The sequence below is a fragment of the Hyalella azteca genome, unplaced genomic scaffold (assembly GCF_000764305.2).
Source record: "Hyalella azteca isolate HAZT.00-mixed unplaced genomic scaffold, Hazt_2.0.2 contig3154, whole genome shotgun sequence".
In the NCBI taxonomy this organism is placed as follows: Eukaryota; Metazoa; Arthropoda; class Malacostraca; order Amphipoda; family Hyalellidae; genus Hyalella; species Hyalella azteca.
Window position 1 is genome coordinate 53,362 of NW_025933406.1, and position 16,647 is coordinate 70,008.

At 38.3% G+C, this 16,647-nt stretch overlaps 1 protein-coding gene across 2 annotated transcripts in view; it reads left to right on the top strand.

The window, feature by feature from the left end:
* Positions 1 to 16,443, top strand: part of LOC108675431 (mothers against decapentaplegic homolog 6) — a 48,406-nt gene extending 31,963 nt beyond the window's left edge. For both annotated transcript variants that reach the window (XM_018163443.2, XM_018163444.2), the window contains exons 2-5: positions 938 to 1,009; positions 2,638 to 2,709; positions 13,233 to 13,430; positions 14,164 to 16,443. In XM_018163443.2, coding sequence (XP_018018932.1) covers positions 938 to 1,009; positions 2,638 to 2,709; positions 13,233 to 13,430; positions 14,164 to 14,507 — 686 coding nt within the window. In that variant the 3' untranslated portion in view covers positions 14,508 to 16,443. The remainder of the gene's footprint in view (positions 1 to 937; positions 1,010 to 2,637; positions 2,710 to 13,232; positions 13,431 to 14,163) is intronic.
* The last annotated feature ends 204 nt before the right edge of the window (positions 16,444 to 16,647 follow it).

Below are 16,647 nucleotides of genomic sequence, written 5' to 3' on the forward strand. Positions count from 1 at the left end.
TCAACGTTGTTTAAACGTCAGACGCCTACATGGTTTATTCCAGCAGCAGCGCACCTGCATTGCCTGCCGCATTCGCGCCGTGAAAACGTCGGCGCCAGAAGAGGCGCCACGGAAGCCAACCACTCTACCCTTGTCCTTGTGGAGGCTGTGCAGTCTACAGTTGCTGCAGCTGCTGTTGTCTACAGTTGCTGCAGCTGCTGTTGTCCACAGTTGCTGCAGCTGTTGTTGTCTACAGTTGCTGCAGCTGCTGTTGTTGTGTACAGTTGCTGCAGCTGTTGTTGTCTACAGTTGCTGCAGCTGTTGTTGTCTACAGTTGCTGCAGCTGCTGTTGTCTACAGTCTACAGTGACTGCAGCTGCAGCTGCTGTTATTGTCTACTGTGGCTGCGGTTGCTGTTGTTGTCTACAGCTGCTGCAACAGCAACTGCAACAGCTGTTGATGTGTGTACCGACGCTTCAGCTGGAGTTGTGTCCCCATAGCTGCTGCAACAGCTGGTCTTTCACCGTCACTGTGTTCATTCGCGGCAGCTGCGTTTGTTGTCTTCTCAGGTGCCGCAACAGCTGGATTTTGTACAGTTTCTGCAAGTGTTTTCCTTATCGTCCAGTTGCTGCAGCAGCTGTTGTTGTCTTTGCAGTTGCTGCAGCAGCGATTGTTGTCTTTGCAGTTGCTGCAGCAGTTGTTGTTGTCTTTGCAGTTGCTGCAGCAGTTGTTGTCTTTGCAGTTGCTGCAGCAGCTGTTGTTGTTTTTATATTAATTTCAGCAGATTTTTCCGTGTGCGTGGATGTTTCAGTTATTTTTTAATTTTGTTTTCGCTGTTAATGTCTGCTCTTGTCGCTGCAGCCGCTTATGTCATTTTGCTTTCATATCGATTATTACTTGTTTTGTTTTCTCTCAGCGTTCAATAGTTTTGTTAACGTCATTTTTTTTATCTTTCACAGACTCTCCCCCACCCCCCTACAGAGAACGCCCCTCCCCTCACGATCGCCTCCACCCCCGCTCCGACGAAGACGGTGAGATTGCAATACGTGATTCATATTTACTCGTGTTTTGCATATTGATCGAAAAAAATTCTGACTGATCTAAGAAAAATATGAGCACTGTTCTGGGAGGTGGCCAAACACCTCATCATAAGAGACATTTCATCAGTACAACAGTTCATCTATAATTCTTTTCATCGTCATTGAATAAAGTGTATTTTGCAAACAAGAGCACATGTATGTAGGTGTACTCAAGTTACTAATATTGCGAGAAATTCTGGCAACATGTTGAAGCAGGTTAGGTTATGAAAGAAGGTATCTTGACGATGAAATACTTTAATGATGAATTGCGATACTCATGAAATGTGTCAGTTGCAAATTGCTGTACTCAAGAAATGTGTCGATGAAATATTTCGTATAATGAGGTGTCAGGGAACCATTTAATGGAAAAAAAATTGGCACTAATTTGATAGGTATCGCCAGGTTATAAGCTAACTGGCATTTCGTTTCATTTTTAATTGATTTTCTTGTTTATATGCATACAATTTATGACCAGAGAATGCATTTTAATTTTATAGTAGTCGAACAATGCTTTATATTACGTTGGTATATGAAGAAGAGGCAGGTTTAGTAAGTAATAATATCCCTAATAATATCCAAGCTGTTGAAATGAAATGTTGAAAATGTTGTTGTTGAAACAGGCTTGGTGACACCCTTGACAATAACGTCATTATACGCAACAATTGCCCCTGCCAAAGAGCGGAAATTCTCTAAGAGGCCGGTGTAGCCTATAAATTTTGCTTCAAAAAAGGTTGTAGACTTCATCATTTGGACAAGATTGGAGTAATTGAACCCCAGCTATCTATTTCCAAACTATCGGATTTGTCTAAACTTTGTTTGTGGAGGGACTTCTGACTCGAACTTTTTGTGTTGTATCCTATTTACATGTATTAGGTCCGAGAAAATTTCATTATTCAATGCTTCTCCTAACTTGAAAATGAATGTTGTTACATTCGAAACGTCGTTATTATATTATTATTACTTGCTAAACCTGCCTTTTGATCTGCCAACGTCATCTGAAGAATTGCTCGACTCCCTGAAAATTTTAATGCATTCTCTGGTCATAAATTGTACGCATATAAACAAGAATATTATGCCATCTAATAGTAATTTACTAATTAATGTATACGTTAAATCACAGTATTATGCATTCCGATAACATAATCAATTCATATCAATGACGATGAATTTTTGCACCGTGGAACTAACTGTATTGTTAACGTTTGCGTTGAATCACTTACTTCACGAATTATTTAGTCACGCTATTATTCTTTTACGACAAAATTAATGTCTTTAATAGTGTTCTAAATTGCTAATAATTTTATGTGTACTTTTCATTATTAGTTTACATTTCTCTAGCTGCGAACATTCCGCAAAAGATGTGCCAAAAACCGCACATTGCACGTAGATCATCATTGACCTGTATTGACTTTTAGGCATAAAATTCCTGTATGAAAAGTTTAAAGTGAATGTCGTGTAAGGTACTTATCTGCAGTATTGTTTGTGAATTGAATTTATTTTGTATTACAGAATATCAATCTCTTATCATTCTCTTAATGCTTCTTTTTTATAAACCTGGTTAATTTTTTAACCGTTAACAGACTTGACATCGTCAAAATTCTCCCAGTCATCCAGATACGAGTCTCAGGAAACCGGAGGCCGCGTTCCGACAAGTGAGTACAGAGCTCGAAGAAACGCAATAACTATTTCTCTACTATTCACTAATTCGGAGATTAAGGCGTACAAAATTGGGATTTTCCACTCTAGTCGATTTTATTCGAATTCGAAGATAAATCTTGTTGGTAATAACTGTGTTATGTTATACACAGGGACGTGTGATGATGTCTGTTCAGATGTCACAACAAAAGAAGTCAAATGTTTCAAGGGAGCGTCTGAAGGTCCTCTTGGTTTTGGTTCTTACATGCATAGACTGGCTGCACACTTGTCCTATATAAGGCCTCTCAGTTCCTACTTGACCTTGAATACGGGTTGTGTCCATGCGTCTTTGGTGCGTTGGTCATGTGCGCGGTTGTGTCCATGCGTCTTTGGTGCGTTGGTCATGTGCGCGGTTGTGTCGGTGTGTCTTTGGTGCGTTGGTCATGTACGCGGTTGTGTCGATGTGTCTTTGATGCGTTGGTCATGTGCGCGGTTGTGTCGGTGTGTCTTTGGTGCGTTGGTCATGTGTGCGTGAGTGGCCATGTGTCTTTGAATGTGTTTGAGTGTTACGTGTAAGGTTGTTACACTTTTAAAATTTCAACAGCGTAATTTATTAGGGTCGGTACAGGGAAGTGGATTTTTTTAGCTGTGCTTCTTGATAAACATGCTGTCATCCATGAATTATTTTTTATTTATTTTACATTATTTAGATTATTATTATTAGCATAGTTTTTATTCATATGCATCCATATTTACATTGCGCACTGCAACTTCAGTGATTACTTGAAAAACGTACGATACACTGAAGAGAACTCAGATTGTGCAAGGCTGCCACCACATAGCAGACCCTTGCGTTTGCATGCGTTCGTCAAAATGCTTGATCGTCTGCTCCTCGGCTTACCCTCTTAAGCTCTCATTTTTGACTCGCTAGAAATTGTTGAAGCTGTCAACTGAACTGCAAGTTCATTTAAGAAATGAAACGCGTTTGGCTATCTTTAATACTATTCACCTTATCCTACAATACAATCTAACTCCAGGATTTAAAGTTGCTTCCGCTTTTATCAATTTTACGAATGGATAGATGTGTTTCTTATTGAATCATCAACTCTGGATGTTGCTAATTATATTATCGATTACGCTGACCGACTAACTGTGGACTTTGGTAATTATTTTCATCAATTACGCTGACTAACTGTAAACCTCAGTAAGTATTTCTAATGAATACTCTGGCCATTATCATACGCATATCGTGATGATACGCGAGTGAAATAACGCCTCTTGTTTTGCGTATGCCGAAGCAGCAGCAGGCGCCGGCTATATGGTGCAGCTGGAGAGGTTGCGCCGCTTGCGTATGTCTCGGTTTGGCACTCGCGTCAATGCTGCTTATTCAAGGGACATTCAACTTACGTTTTTATGAGAGCTTTTTAAGATGCTTTTATGGGACCATTTTAAGATGCTTTTAAGTCTTGAGTTCTCAGAGGTTAAGATAGACATGGCGCCTCTGTGGCGCCTTACCTCTCACCGTCTACAAATACGCATTAAATCTTTAATTGATCGTTCGCAAGGCCTTTGACTGGCCTTCTTATGGTGTCGTAAGCATAATTTGTATATTGTTTGCGTATTGAACCTGTCAACTACTCGTAAATATAGCCACGACATTCTTGTTTATGTTTCTACGAATCTATTAAGCACTTGTTGTGATAGATTTGGCACCTAAAACTTTTTTTAAAGCGTTTAAAAATTATTTGATTGGCCCTAGATTTGTTAATGATTTTGATTAATCTTAATTAAAGAGAATAATTATGCAAGGATCGACACTAAACCTGTTTATTTTTCGAATGAGTTTTAAGCATATTTGAAAGCAGCATAATCTCAAGTTTTAAGCAAGTTTTATTTAGCGTTGCAGTACAACTACTGCGCTAAGAGGCTGAGGCTCTTATAGCATTGTGGTGCTACTGCACCAAGGAACTGAAACGCTTAGTATTGCAGTACTTTTACTGTACCAAGAGGCAGAGTTGCTTAGCATTGCAGTACTACTACTACACCAAGAGGCTCAGGGTCTTAACATTGCAGTACCACTACTGTACCAAGACGCTGAGGCGCTTAACATTGCAGTACCACTACTGTACCAAGACGCTGAGGCGCTTAACATTGCAGTACTACTGCGCAAAGGGCCTGAAAAGTGCAGAGCGCTCATCTTAATCTAACGTGATGATGTCAGGCTGTTTGGCTGACCTGCGAGCGCCGGCAGTGGCGCCTCTTTTTTTATATCGTGTTAGTTTATTCTGACGCAGCTGCCGCTTGCTTCAACATTTTACCTATTTCTCATGCACAACATTCCGTAGTGATGTGAGAATGTCTGTACCTCGTGTTTCTATGTATGAAATCTATTTTTATTTACGATCAGATGGAGCTATAAAGTTAAACTTTGTGACTTTTAAATGCGTCTTATAATCGTGTGCAGAAATAGAATTATATTAACTTGGATAACGTAATCTGCACAATGCATGAAATGTATTTTTATTGATACTGAGAAGCAGCTATCATTTTCAGCTTTGTGACTTTTAAATGCGTTTTAATCTTGTTGTATAATCTTAGCGTCTCCAGAAACGACAGATTCCTTCATTACAATTAGGGGAGTTTTTGTTACTGCATTTGGTATGTTCGTTATCAGTAATGAAATCAATTGAATATCTCGAGAAAGATGTTTGTAAACTGCCTCACGGATGCTTATATATAATTCATGAGCATTTGTCACTCGAGTACACGAAAACATATTGCCAGCCAAGTCGACGAACAGGTTCATTGCTCGACATGCCACAATAATGTCACTGTCGCTGCGGCGTGCAGCCGTACACTGATATGCTTCGGTGCCTTTGATTTACAACTATGTGCTATAGTAATTTAATAATTATTTAATGAACTTTAGATGGATGTCACAACTGTTGGCTGTAATAATGACTCGTGGATTTAGGATGGCGTTTATATGCTCGGATTCGGTCTAATTTTTTCTTCATTGTGGAATAAATAAATCTATGTTATCTTTTGAGAAATCAAAAATTGAACAATTCGACCTGAAAAGGTCATTTGAAATGCAAAAATTAACTCAACACAAAAGCCTCCTACTCTAAGACGGAATAAATATTCTCTGTTTATCTTTGGTATAATTCTGATCCAGATTTTAGAGTACGAAGATTTTGGAATGCGTTTTGACTCCTTATTTGAGTCCCCTTCAGCTTCACATCATTTAGTGGCGGCTAAGTTTCTCTCATCATTGAGATATAATGCCGGATGCCTAAATCGCCTTTTCTTATTGCCTTTGTTCCGGTTTTGCTCGGAACTGGAACCGCTATCAAGGCCATAAATTTGTCTTCGAAGTTGCCTTAGAAGAAATCTCTGATTTTCCCTGCACTTCGAAGGGATCGTTGCCGAGGAACGGAAGCTGGCCTAAACCCGGCCGCGGAAGAGTGCGTGGCACCGCCATCGTTACCTTGCGAGTGATGGCTCTGTTGTTCTCTGCGCCTAGTGTTCTCTTGTTCGCGTTATGTTCTCTTGCGATTCTCTTCAGAGTTGAGGAAATAATGTTATTGCAAGCGTTTTAGTTTCACTTCTTAAAGTAAAAAACTTGCGTAATTGCAGCGATCTGTAGTAACATTTAATATTTGTTTGTCAAGATGTAAAGACATTAAGTAGTCTTCTTCAAAATCCTTTTCACCATGGCAAATAATTTCATTCATTTATTTAAAATTTCATTTTCATTTGTTTTAAATAATCAGCGTTTCAAAATTCGTCAAGTAAACGCACGGCAATTATATTATGGGAAATTTTTAATTGTTTGAGTTCGTCCTCACAAGTCGAAGTTCTACAAAAAAAAAATTCTATTGTGATGATCTCTAATAGTCATGATATCATATCTATTCAATAATGCATGTATGACGCAAAAATTCTTTTTTGTAGGACGCAAAGTCTTTCTATTTTTATTTTATTGATTATACGGAATTTATTTATTTTCCGTTTAGCGTCATTCTTTTTCTAAATAGTTTCATTATCACCAGGTGCCACAGCCTGTATAGAACATGGATATAGAGGTCCTGATAATGCAGCTCTTCTTATCTTATCAAATGGCGCCTCCTATACACTATCTTGTCATTTCGTATTTTATTTATTGACTATTTGTTGAAATTTGTTTTGTTCCTGTCATCGTGCTAGGCTCTGGAATATTTTTGTTGTAGTTATTTTGGGGGTTTCAAATGCATATTTTTTTAGTTACAGGAGACGACGATTCCTTTCATGCAATCAAACTGACTTTTACATTTGAATACATTTTTAACAATTATTTTTTTATCGTTTCGGTTGCAACGTGTCACTCGATTGCCCCTTCTTCTTTGCCTCTGCGATTTAAGTACAATTGATCAGATGACTCGCAATACGCTCGATTTTTGCTCGACTGTAGTTTTAAAAACTTCAGTAATTCAATTGCTCTCGAGTATATATGATTTATAATTATAAATGCAACTTTTTTGTGTTTGAAGTGATTGGTTTAAAATTTCAAGATTGCCTAGTGAATGATCTTAAATGTGCTCGTAATTCAATTAAATTTGCACTGCATTGATACAAAATACGATTACTGTCGACGTAATGGCAGACGACTGACCACATACTAAACAACAGGATAGAGATATCTCTTCAAAATATTCATCATTGAAATTGATTTTCAAAATTGGAGTGCACACAGTCAATGATTACTCTGCTAGCAAGGGAAGTGAAGCGTTTTAGTTTGAGGGAGGCAATCATAGGTCATGATGGCAATGCAGCCGAGCTATTTGTGTAGTGGTGCATTAGTATGCGTCCTGGCGGTGAGAGAGAGACAGGCTTAGCGGGGAGTCCGTTACGCAGCACCTGGCGAAGGCTGCGCACTCTGGCGCCCCTCTAGCCATTCAAGCAGTCGCCGGCTACAGTGTGGCGCCACCGTCGCATTTTATTATACAATGTGGTCGCTCAGCGGGAAGCTTTCACACTTGATGCCGTAGCGTCGTGCCCTCAATGCCCTAAATGGCTTGACGCATACCTTCGTCTCCTAGCATCTTGCCCAGCTATTTCAAGTCCTGGCTTAACTCGAATGAAAGGAATAGTTGTCATATGGCTGGCCTTATGTTTATATTTCTCGCACGTCACCTGATACTTTAGGTGCTGTTGTTCAACTTCAATGAAATACAACTCGTTTAATCCCATGTAAATAAGCATTTGAGCGAATAATTTCATTTTTGGTAGAGTTTAGATAGGAGTGTGATTTATATTTACAGTAGGATTCACTTCATCTTTATATATTTTTCCTAAATTTTCTCAAATTAACATTATTTTCTTCAATTCGAAAATCTGCACCGCATTAGTTTAATTTTCGACCTAGATTATAATGAGGCTAGATGATTTATTTGAATTGATTCGTCGAAGGTGGCAGAATTATTTTTTTATACCATACAAATTGTCTGCGTTTTTTTTTTGCTTGAGGCGTTTCCTGCATGCTCAATAGAATGTCGTTTTTGTGTTGTTTATTTTACCTCCCAATTTGTTGGTCAAACAATTTTTCAATATCATTTTGTGATGCATTAAAAATGACAGGTTTTTATCAATTGTTTCTGAAGTTAGAAAGTAATTAACGGGCTCCCTTTTTAATAGTAGTTAGCAAGCATTTACTGTATTCTAGGGGCTTCGTCTTCCGGGAAATGTTCAAAATCGCCGCGTAACCAAGCTACGTGACTAACTCACGCACTACAAATTTTTTAAATAGGGTTTCTGGTCGTTGTTAATAGAGTTAAAAATATGATTTTGCGTGTTTATTAACTTTTCAGATGAAGTCTTCTCGAATTGTCTTCCGTAGCTTATGACCCATTGTGTGCATGGTTCATAAAATGCGGCATTTTATAGTGTCACATGTGCTGCAAATGGCAGCACAAACAGTTGTGCGCTCAAAGCCGATGAATATACACTCACATTTATTCTGTTTCCACATAGCTCCTAGTTTCAATTTTGTGTTTCTACTTGCGTTTAATTAAATTCTTCAAGTATACAATCGCTTGATTCAATTTATTCAATTATAGACGCTTCATTCAATTGTTCAATTCCAAGCGCTTAATTCAATTATTCAGTTGCAGACCCTTCATTTTGTTCTTTGATTTTACGCGTTTCATCACATTTGGTACGTACGTGTGAATATTTGTCTGCTTAATCTATGTGAATAAATGATATGAAATTGATGTGTAACATCGCCAATATTTCATCTAACATTCACAAAAATAGTAATTCTATATTAGTTTATTTTGCTAAAATAGCGAAACTTTTTGGGTTCATCATACTAATCGCACCATTGGTATATTTTATTTATTTATACGCCCTCATTGTCAGATGATGCAAGGCTTTGGCTTAGTCACATCCCTTCTGAGAACCTCGAGAGGTAATCATAATTTTATTTATTGCATATCAAGGCCCGTTTCTTGTATGATCGATGTTATCAAGTCTTTCATTCGACTGCTCCAAGAAATCCTTTTACGTTGAATGAAGACCGACATTTTCTCGCCCCCGTCGCTGCCATATTAAGTGCCGCGATAAATTGTACGTAGTGTTTATGGATTGCCTGTGTTTCTATGTCCAGATGAGAATACTGAATTTGGGCTGCAGGACATTGCGCTGAAACACTATCCTAAATATTCTAAACATGCTCAAAACAAATTTAGCAACATGGATCTACGTCAATCTTCTCAACACGAATCGCGTATCCAGCACGCTCTAAGGATTGCATAGCAGACTGATTTAGTTCGAAATCAAATATTGACCTAACCTAATGAATGAAATGCTTCCTGATCATTTAAATATCCCATCATCAGACCAGCATAAACGTAAGCCCACGCGTAGCGCTGACCTTTGCTTGATGTATGACATTGAAGAGTTAAGAAAATCTGACTTCTCAAAATATTATCGTGAATAGAATACATGAACGATTGCGCCTTTGCTCTGACGCTGCAAATATTCCGGCGAGTCAAGAAATCGGCGTCTGGCTTCATGACGCACACACTCCATCTATCCTTCACGTCGAGGGAAGATGAGGGGGAGGAGGGGTGGGGGTGGGAAGAAAGGCGTCAGTCCGACGGACAATATTGAAGTGGAAATCAAGGTTCAGACCAGCGCGTACTGCGTGAACTACTCTGAGATTTCATCACAAAATTGTCACTAACGGGAATTTACCCCTTCAAATCAATAGGATATTCACTTCTAACTGATGACACCACCGAAACATGAGTGATACGTTCGAGTTTTATTGTAATTTTTGTGTAATGGAAATACTAAATTATAAACTATTTTGATAGAACTGTGTCGTTCGACGTTTTATGGACGAATCTAATGTAATCTCAAATACAAATGATGATGAATGTCATATAGCTCATTTTTGAAGAAATTTTCATGCATTTAGAGGGCAAAATTTTTCCGTGTTTCCAGTGGTAATCAGATTCATAGAGCGTCAAAAATCCGCGGTTTGGCACAAGGGAGGAAGCGGACTGAGTCTCGCCAACCCTGAGGCTGTGGCTCCGAGCCTCTGGCGCCAAACGATTGTAACCTCCCCTCCCTTTTCATATCGTTTCTTCCTCGCCCTTCTTATTCTCTACTGTATAACGTTTTAATTTCTTGCCTGTCGAGTCAGGTTCTAGCCTGGATACTTTTACCAATCTGGGAAGACACATAAACTTCGATCGTGGAGGACTGGACTGTTGCGTAAAAATTATTTTGTCGTTGTTTTGCAGCTATTATTAACATGATAATCGGCTGCTGAGCTTGAAAAATATCATTTGATTTAGTCTCGAATTTATCAAGTAACAATGAGAAAATATTGCAGGCAATATTTTTTGAAAGCTTTCATTTGTATGACTTTTCCTAACTTAAAGAGTGGGAGAAATTCCATGACGACTTGGTTTATTTTGTCCAAATGCAGTATATGCGGCATCTTTATTTGCAGCTCTGAGATAAAGACAGCGTTGTGTGTGCAGGTGTTAGTGTTTTGTCCCTTTGTACCCTAAAAATTCCAAGCTGTAAATTTCAAAAGACTGTCACGCGCTGTAGTATTTCATTAGTTTCTCTTGACTTGTGAAGAGCAGCTTCGGTTTTTCATGTCTTGTGTCAGGTTTATTTTTAGAGATGACTTCTATTGGCCCAGCTAACGTAGTTGACTTTTGTCGTACGGCAAAAGTAAAAATGAACTGTCATTCGCACCCCAATAAGCTCAATACTTTTTTCGCACTTAATAGTGAGGAAAGCGGAGCTTAGTAACTGTTCATTCAGAAGGGTGAATGGCACCGATATTCCACCTAGCATTGAACGGAATTTATCACTGGCGATAATTTAGCGATGTCATTGAATAAGTAATTTCAGCGTTATATCTTTCGTACCGAAGCTATAGCATTTTCTTCAGTTGTCAACGGCCCTGCGTGGACTGGTCAAATACGTAATTATTATCTATGTAAGATTACTATTTGATGATCTTTGTTTGTTTTTAGTGCTGTAGGAGCTGCACTGCTACTTGCATTCCAGTGCAATACTTGCTTTATTTAAAATTTACGTTGGTTACAGAACCGTCCAATGCTTCGAAATGAACCAGTTTATTTAAGCCTCCACAGTGCATATCTATCTCTACGCTCAGTTTAAGCATAACACTGAGTTTTATTACGATCATAAGTGAGAGTATTGCTAGCGCTGAAGGGCCTTTAAAGTAATTGCTAGATCAACACACATCATGGCCACCTATGGTTAGGCTGGCCACCACTCGCCAGGTAACCAGCCAGACGTCCCGCCGCTCTCTGCCGTCTGTCGCCGCTTGATTGTTCGCTGTCTATTGCGTAGTATACTACTAAGAGAATAATTCAGCTAATCAACAATTTTTTTTGTATAATGAACGTTGCAGGTTATATTTGTTGCCTGAGATCGCAAACTTTAATATTATTTATTTATTTTTTTAAGTTTACTGTCTATTGCGTATTGAATTATTCCAGCAATAATTCCGATTATGAACCATTTCTGGAACTTTGGTGTATGTGAAAAGTTGTTGCTTTTGTTGCCTGAGACCATAAAGTATAAGATTATTACCTATTGTTTTACTAATTTTTGCTTAACGATTTTGCGTTTTTCTTGACTTATTCGACATGCAGAGCACCAATTCACTTATGTAGCATACGTATATGTGGAATCTTATTATTCAACACCTGGTCTATAGAGGTAATCCACTATGTGGGCCACGTTCGTACGTTTGGGCGCGTAGTTATTTTGCCGCCAGTGCAGTTGTCATACGGCGCCGGCGTGTCGGTGAGAAGGAACGTTGCTGATAACTTGCTAGGCGCAGCAGCAATGACGACGCTTCTCTCAGCTGCATTTGGTGCCATCACAACATCCATGCTCGGTGCTACAATAATCATGTCGACTTGGACTCATTGACTCACGACATGATAAAATAAGAATGCCAAAACAAACATGCTACCAGCAACCAACACTTGTATCTACTTTCTAGGCCATACGTCCAAGATATTCGGATACTGTGATGCTGCTGGTGATTGCTCGTACTTTTTATAAATGATTTTAGTATGAATAATCTCACATTCTGTTTCATGGCCTTGTAATTAATTTTGTGCGTACTAAGGACCAGTCTGAAATTTTTGCAACAGGCCGTGCATTCGATATTATTTTTGAACATTATTTTTCAGTATTGATATTGTTAGCATATTTTTACTTATAAATTATTGGAGCCGTACGATCGATAGCTTAACGATTATAGCTCGTGGCTGACAACTGCGTAGGTTATTAGTCGTTTCGTACCATTCATGTGTGACTATCATAAACTCGAACTTGTACAAATGCCCTTTACCAAAAGAAACCTGTTGACGAAGGTTAGACTGCTTCGAAATTGCTGGAAAACGTGTATTCTATTATGGCGCGCAAACTTGAAGGATCTATGGATGCAAATTACTTTGCACATCTTTTGATCTTGCTTCTATTGGCTGGAGTAAGGAAACTATTTTCTTCGAGGTTCCAACACGGAAAAACTTAGCTAAAGAATTTTTTTATGTTAAAAATCCCCGAGCTAAATAATTTTTTTAAGTTAATAATCCTCGAAGTTTTGGTGGTTAAGATTAATCTTATATTTTTTGTATGCCCTGGTAATAAGTCTACAGTCTTGTCTCTTTGTCGATCTACGTATCTACGAAGAACATTTGTTTCATCGTCATGCAGTATTTGTATTTACGAGTAAATAACATGTTCGTCTTGATACATCAATTGTATTTGTCCGTTAATCCTAACCAATGGACTAAATGTTCGTCTTCATGCAAATTTGTACTTGTCGATCGAATTCACATGAATAAATAACATGTTCGTATTCATTCTGTATTTCTATTTTTTTATTAAATTCTCATAAATAAATAACATGTTCGTATTAATGCAGCATTTGAATTTGTCGACCGAATCCTAAAAATTCTATATAAATAAACAATCGTTTCTTTCGCAGGCGGCTGGTGCAGTGTTCGGTACTGGGAGAAGAGCACGCGGGTCGGCGCAGCGTTCGAGGTAGCGAGTGACAGCGTGAGTGTGGTTGGCAGTAGCGCCTCCTTGACGGTTCACAGCGGCCTCTGCCTCAACCTTCTCTCCGCCTCCCTCTCCAATACTTCGCAAGAGGCACTCAAAATCAAAAATAAAATAGGCCCAGGTCAGTATTACGCCATTAAAATTAAATGGAGTCATGGATGAAAGCCTCTTCAAAAATTATTGCATGTTCATAAGCTTAGGTCAGTATTAGACAGTTGAAATTGAACAAAATCATGATGAACAAAGGCTTCATCGAAAAGTATTGCATGTACTTAAGTCTAGATCAGCATTAGACAGTTGAAATTGAACGAAATTATGATGAATAAAGGCTTCATCGAAAAATATTGCATGTACTTAAGTGTAGGTCTGTATAAGACAGAATCAATTGAAATCATGAGTAAAAGCTTTATTAAAAGTTAATGCAGGTACTTGTGTCTAGATCAGTATTAAACCTATTAAACCAAATGGAATCATGGTCAAAATATTTTCAAAAAAGTGTGGCAAGAACTTTTGGTTCATTCGGTAGTTAATAGTTCATATGACGATACCTTGTATAATATTCACGAGTCACTTTTGAATTTCAACCAAAGACCTTCCTATTAAATAATCGTTGGTATTATCTACTGTTTCAACGTTCATTAAAATGTTATATTACCACTCAAGTTCTCTTTGAACTCAAAAAATATTTTTCAATTTAAGATTTACATATGATATTTACATTTCAAATTTTGTCAGCTCACTTCTGAGTGTCAACTTTACGCGTGCTATGATATATATATATAACTAACACCCATGCAATATTCACGTGTTCACTGGAAACAAGTTAAATCTAACATGCATGTTCTTTTTGACAGGTATTTTAATATGTCGCGAGGACTCGGAGGTGTGGCTGTACAATCAATCCAACGTAGATGTATTCGTTTCATCACCCGCCCTCCCAGAATCCATTGAAGATACCTCGAGATTTGACAGCCCATCGGTACGAAAAATAAAACCCGGACACACGTTGAAAATATTTAGTTTTGATTTAGTAGATAGTCTGTCGAGGATTAGCGCCAAAAGATCGCGACTCTGCGGTCGTGTCGATGTATTTTGTGTTAACGTCTCTTTTTGTAAAGGTTTCGGTTCCAGTTATAAGCGTAGAGAAATAACAGCTTGTCCTTGCTGGCTTCAGTTGCATTTGGAGCCTCCAAGATGATGGGAGGAAGTTACCTCCGTATTCTGCATGCACATGAATACGGCCAGCAATTTTACAATCGAACTCCTCATAACAGGTATGGGAAAAAACCATACCCAAATAGGGCTACAATGCCTCTTTTTTTTTTAATTGGTAAAGTGAGCAAGCCTAGAGTTAATTCTAAGTCGTAAATACGCACGCTTGTAATACCAGTATAAGGAAATAATCCGCGCCACAGTTGGGGCATTAAAACGAATGCCCTACATTCGAGAACTTGTCAGCAATTTTCCCAAAGGACCGCGTACATTAAAACTGACGTAATTACCAAGATGATTAGTTCGTGCATGAATAATGGCCTAGCACGAATAAGCCTTGTTCACTGTGAAGGTGCTTCAAGAATGAAATGAAACCTTCAATTAAAGAAGCACTTGTCGCTGATTCGACTACTGTTGCCAACGAGATGAGGCTTAGACTGTGATGCTTCTCGAACATGAATGAAAAGATATAAGTTAGTGTATACAAACAAAGGACACGTGTCTTGCCTTGGAATGTAGGCTGATGTGTAAGAATTATAACGTATTCGCAAAGCGGATAAAAATATGACCACAAGGCTTGCTTGTGCCGTCATGAAGCAAGCTATTATTACATGGTGCCAAACGATCCGTGAAATGAGCCGGAGTTTTCTTCAGATCAGAGAAGACATGGCAGCTGCCCATCCGTAAAATACGTTATCAACTTGATGGACTAGCCGAAGCAAATGGTCTTATTTTATACGATTGCAAATTCAGCTGTGGCCTCTAGGTCAATACTTTATTGTCTCCCACTGTTTTCCATGTCTTTTATAACATTTTAATTGCGCGCTAATATGTTTTCAATTATTTTGAAGGTAATGAGTCAGATTATTCAATTGACTGTCTTTCCATTGTCGAGAATTTGTGTACGGTATTTGTAACCTGACATAGTTTAAAGGGCACGATTCGACCGAATGGCTTGCCAATGTAGACGTTGCCCAAGTCGACTTGCGCGCTCAGTGAACGAAGCAGAACAGTGTACTCCAACAATTTAAAAGCGAATTCAGTTTTTTAAAAGAGCAAAGAAAGCCCAATAAACAAGTATCATTTATTTACTGAGATAACAAAGATAAATATTCCGTACTCTTTTCTGGTCAAACTAAAGAGCCGGATTGGTTTCTTGTAAAAATAATCGGTTGGTTTGCGAATAGAATTGCAGCATTTTGGTAGCCTTGCTTCACAAATTAGAATTGTTGGAGGATTGTTTCGTGTTATTCATGAGTATGCAGGTCTATGTCGTTTTTATGCTGTGAATGTGTTTTCAATGTTTTTGTCGTCCTCTGATAAAAGAAAATAATTTTGTATGCCTTCATTTTAAGCAACATCGCTGTTAACATGAAGCCTTTTATCAACACCCCGCTGCGTTCCATCCATTAATGTAGCGTGCTGTTTTTTAATCTCTTGGAGTATTAGATAGAATATCGAAGAACGATATTCTCATACTCAATACTCAGTAGGATTCTTCTACTTCATCTTCAGTTATCACTTACTTCATATGAACCCTTGCTTTACAAGCTGTCCTCAATATGAATCGTAAATTCTAGATCTGATTTTTAATAAGCAGGTAAGCCTACGTGTGTGTATCTTCAGAAAGTTGCCTATTTTTCTTACAATTTAAATATTGTTTACATGTCACCCACCGAGAGCGTGCGATAATTATATTCATAATTATTACCGTCTAATTGAAATTATGATTCGGTTTGTATGGTTTCTTGTGAGGTTCATTTGTTGAATTGCTTGAACCGAAGCTGTCGCTCTTGCGAAAAAGGGTCTAGTCGATATTTCTATTTTGTCTTAAGTATGGGTTGATTTTTTTCTACTCATAGCGTCATAAATGGCTTTCATTTTATTGTTTTCATAACACCTAGCGCTGAATTTTCTTTTTGGTCACAAAATATGCCAACTTTGAGAACGATGATTCTGTTCCAGTAATTTTAAATTAATCGAATCGCGACTGAAGCAACAGTTTTCGATCGACTGTAGCCAGCATTTTATCTCTAGATTTCCTGCAGGAAGAAACAAGCCTAAAGTACTCAGGTGCATAAATCCTACCGTCTTCTGCAGTCAGTTTTCATAATATTCTCTCCAGC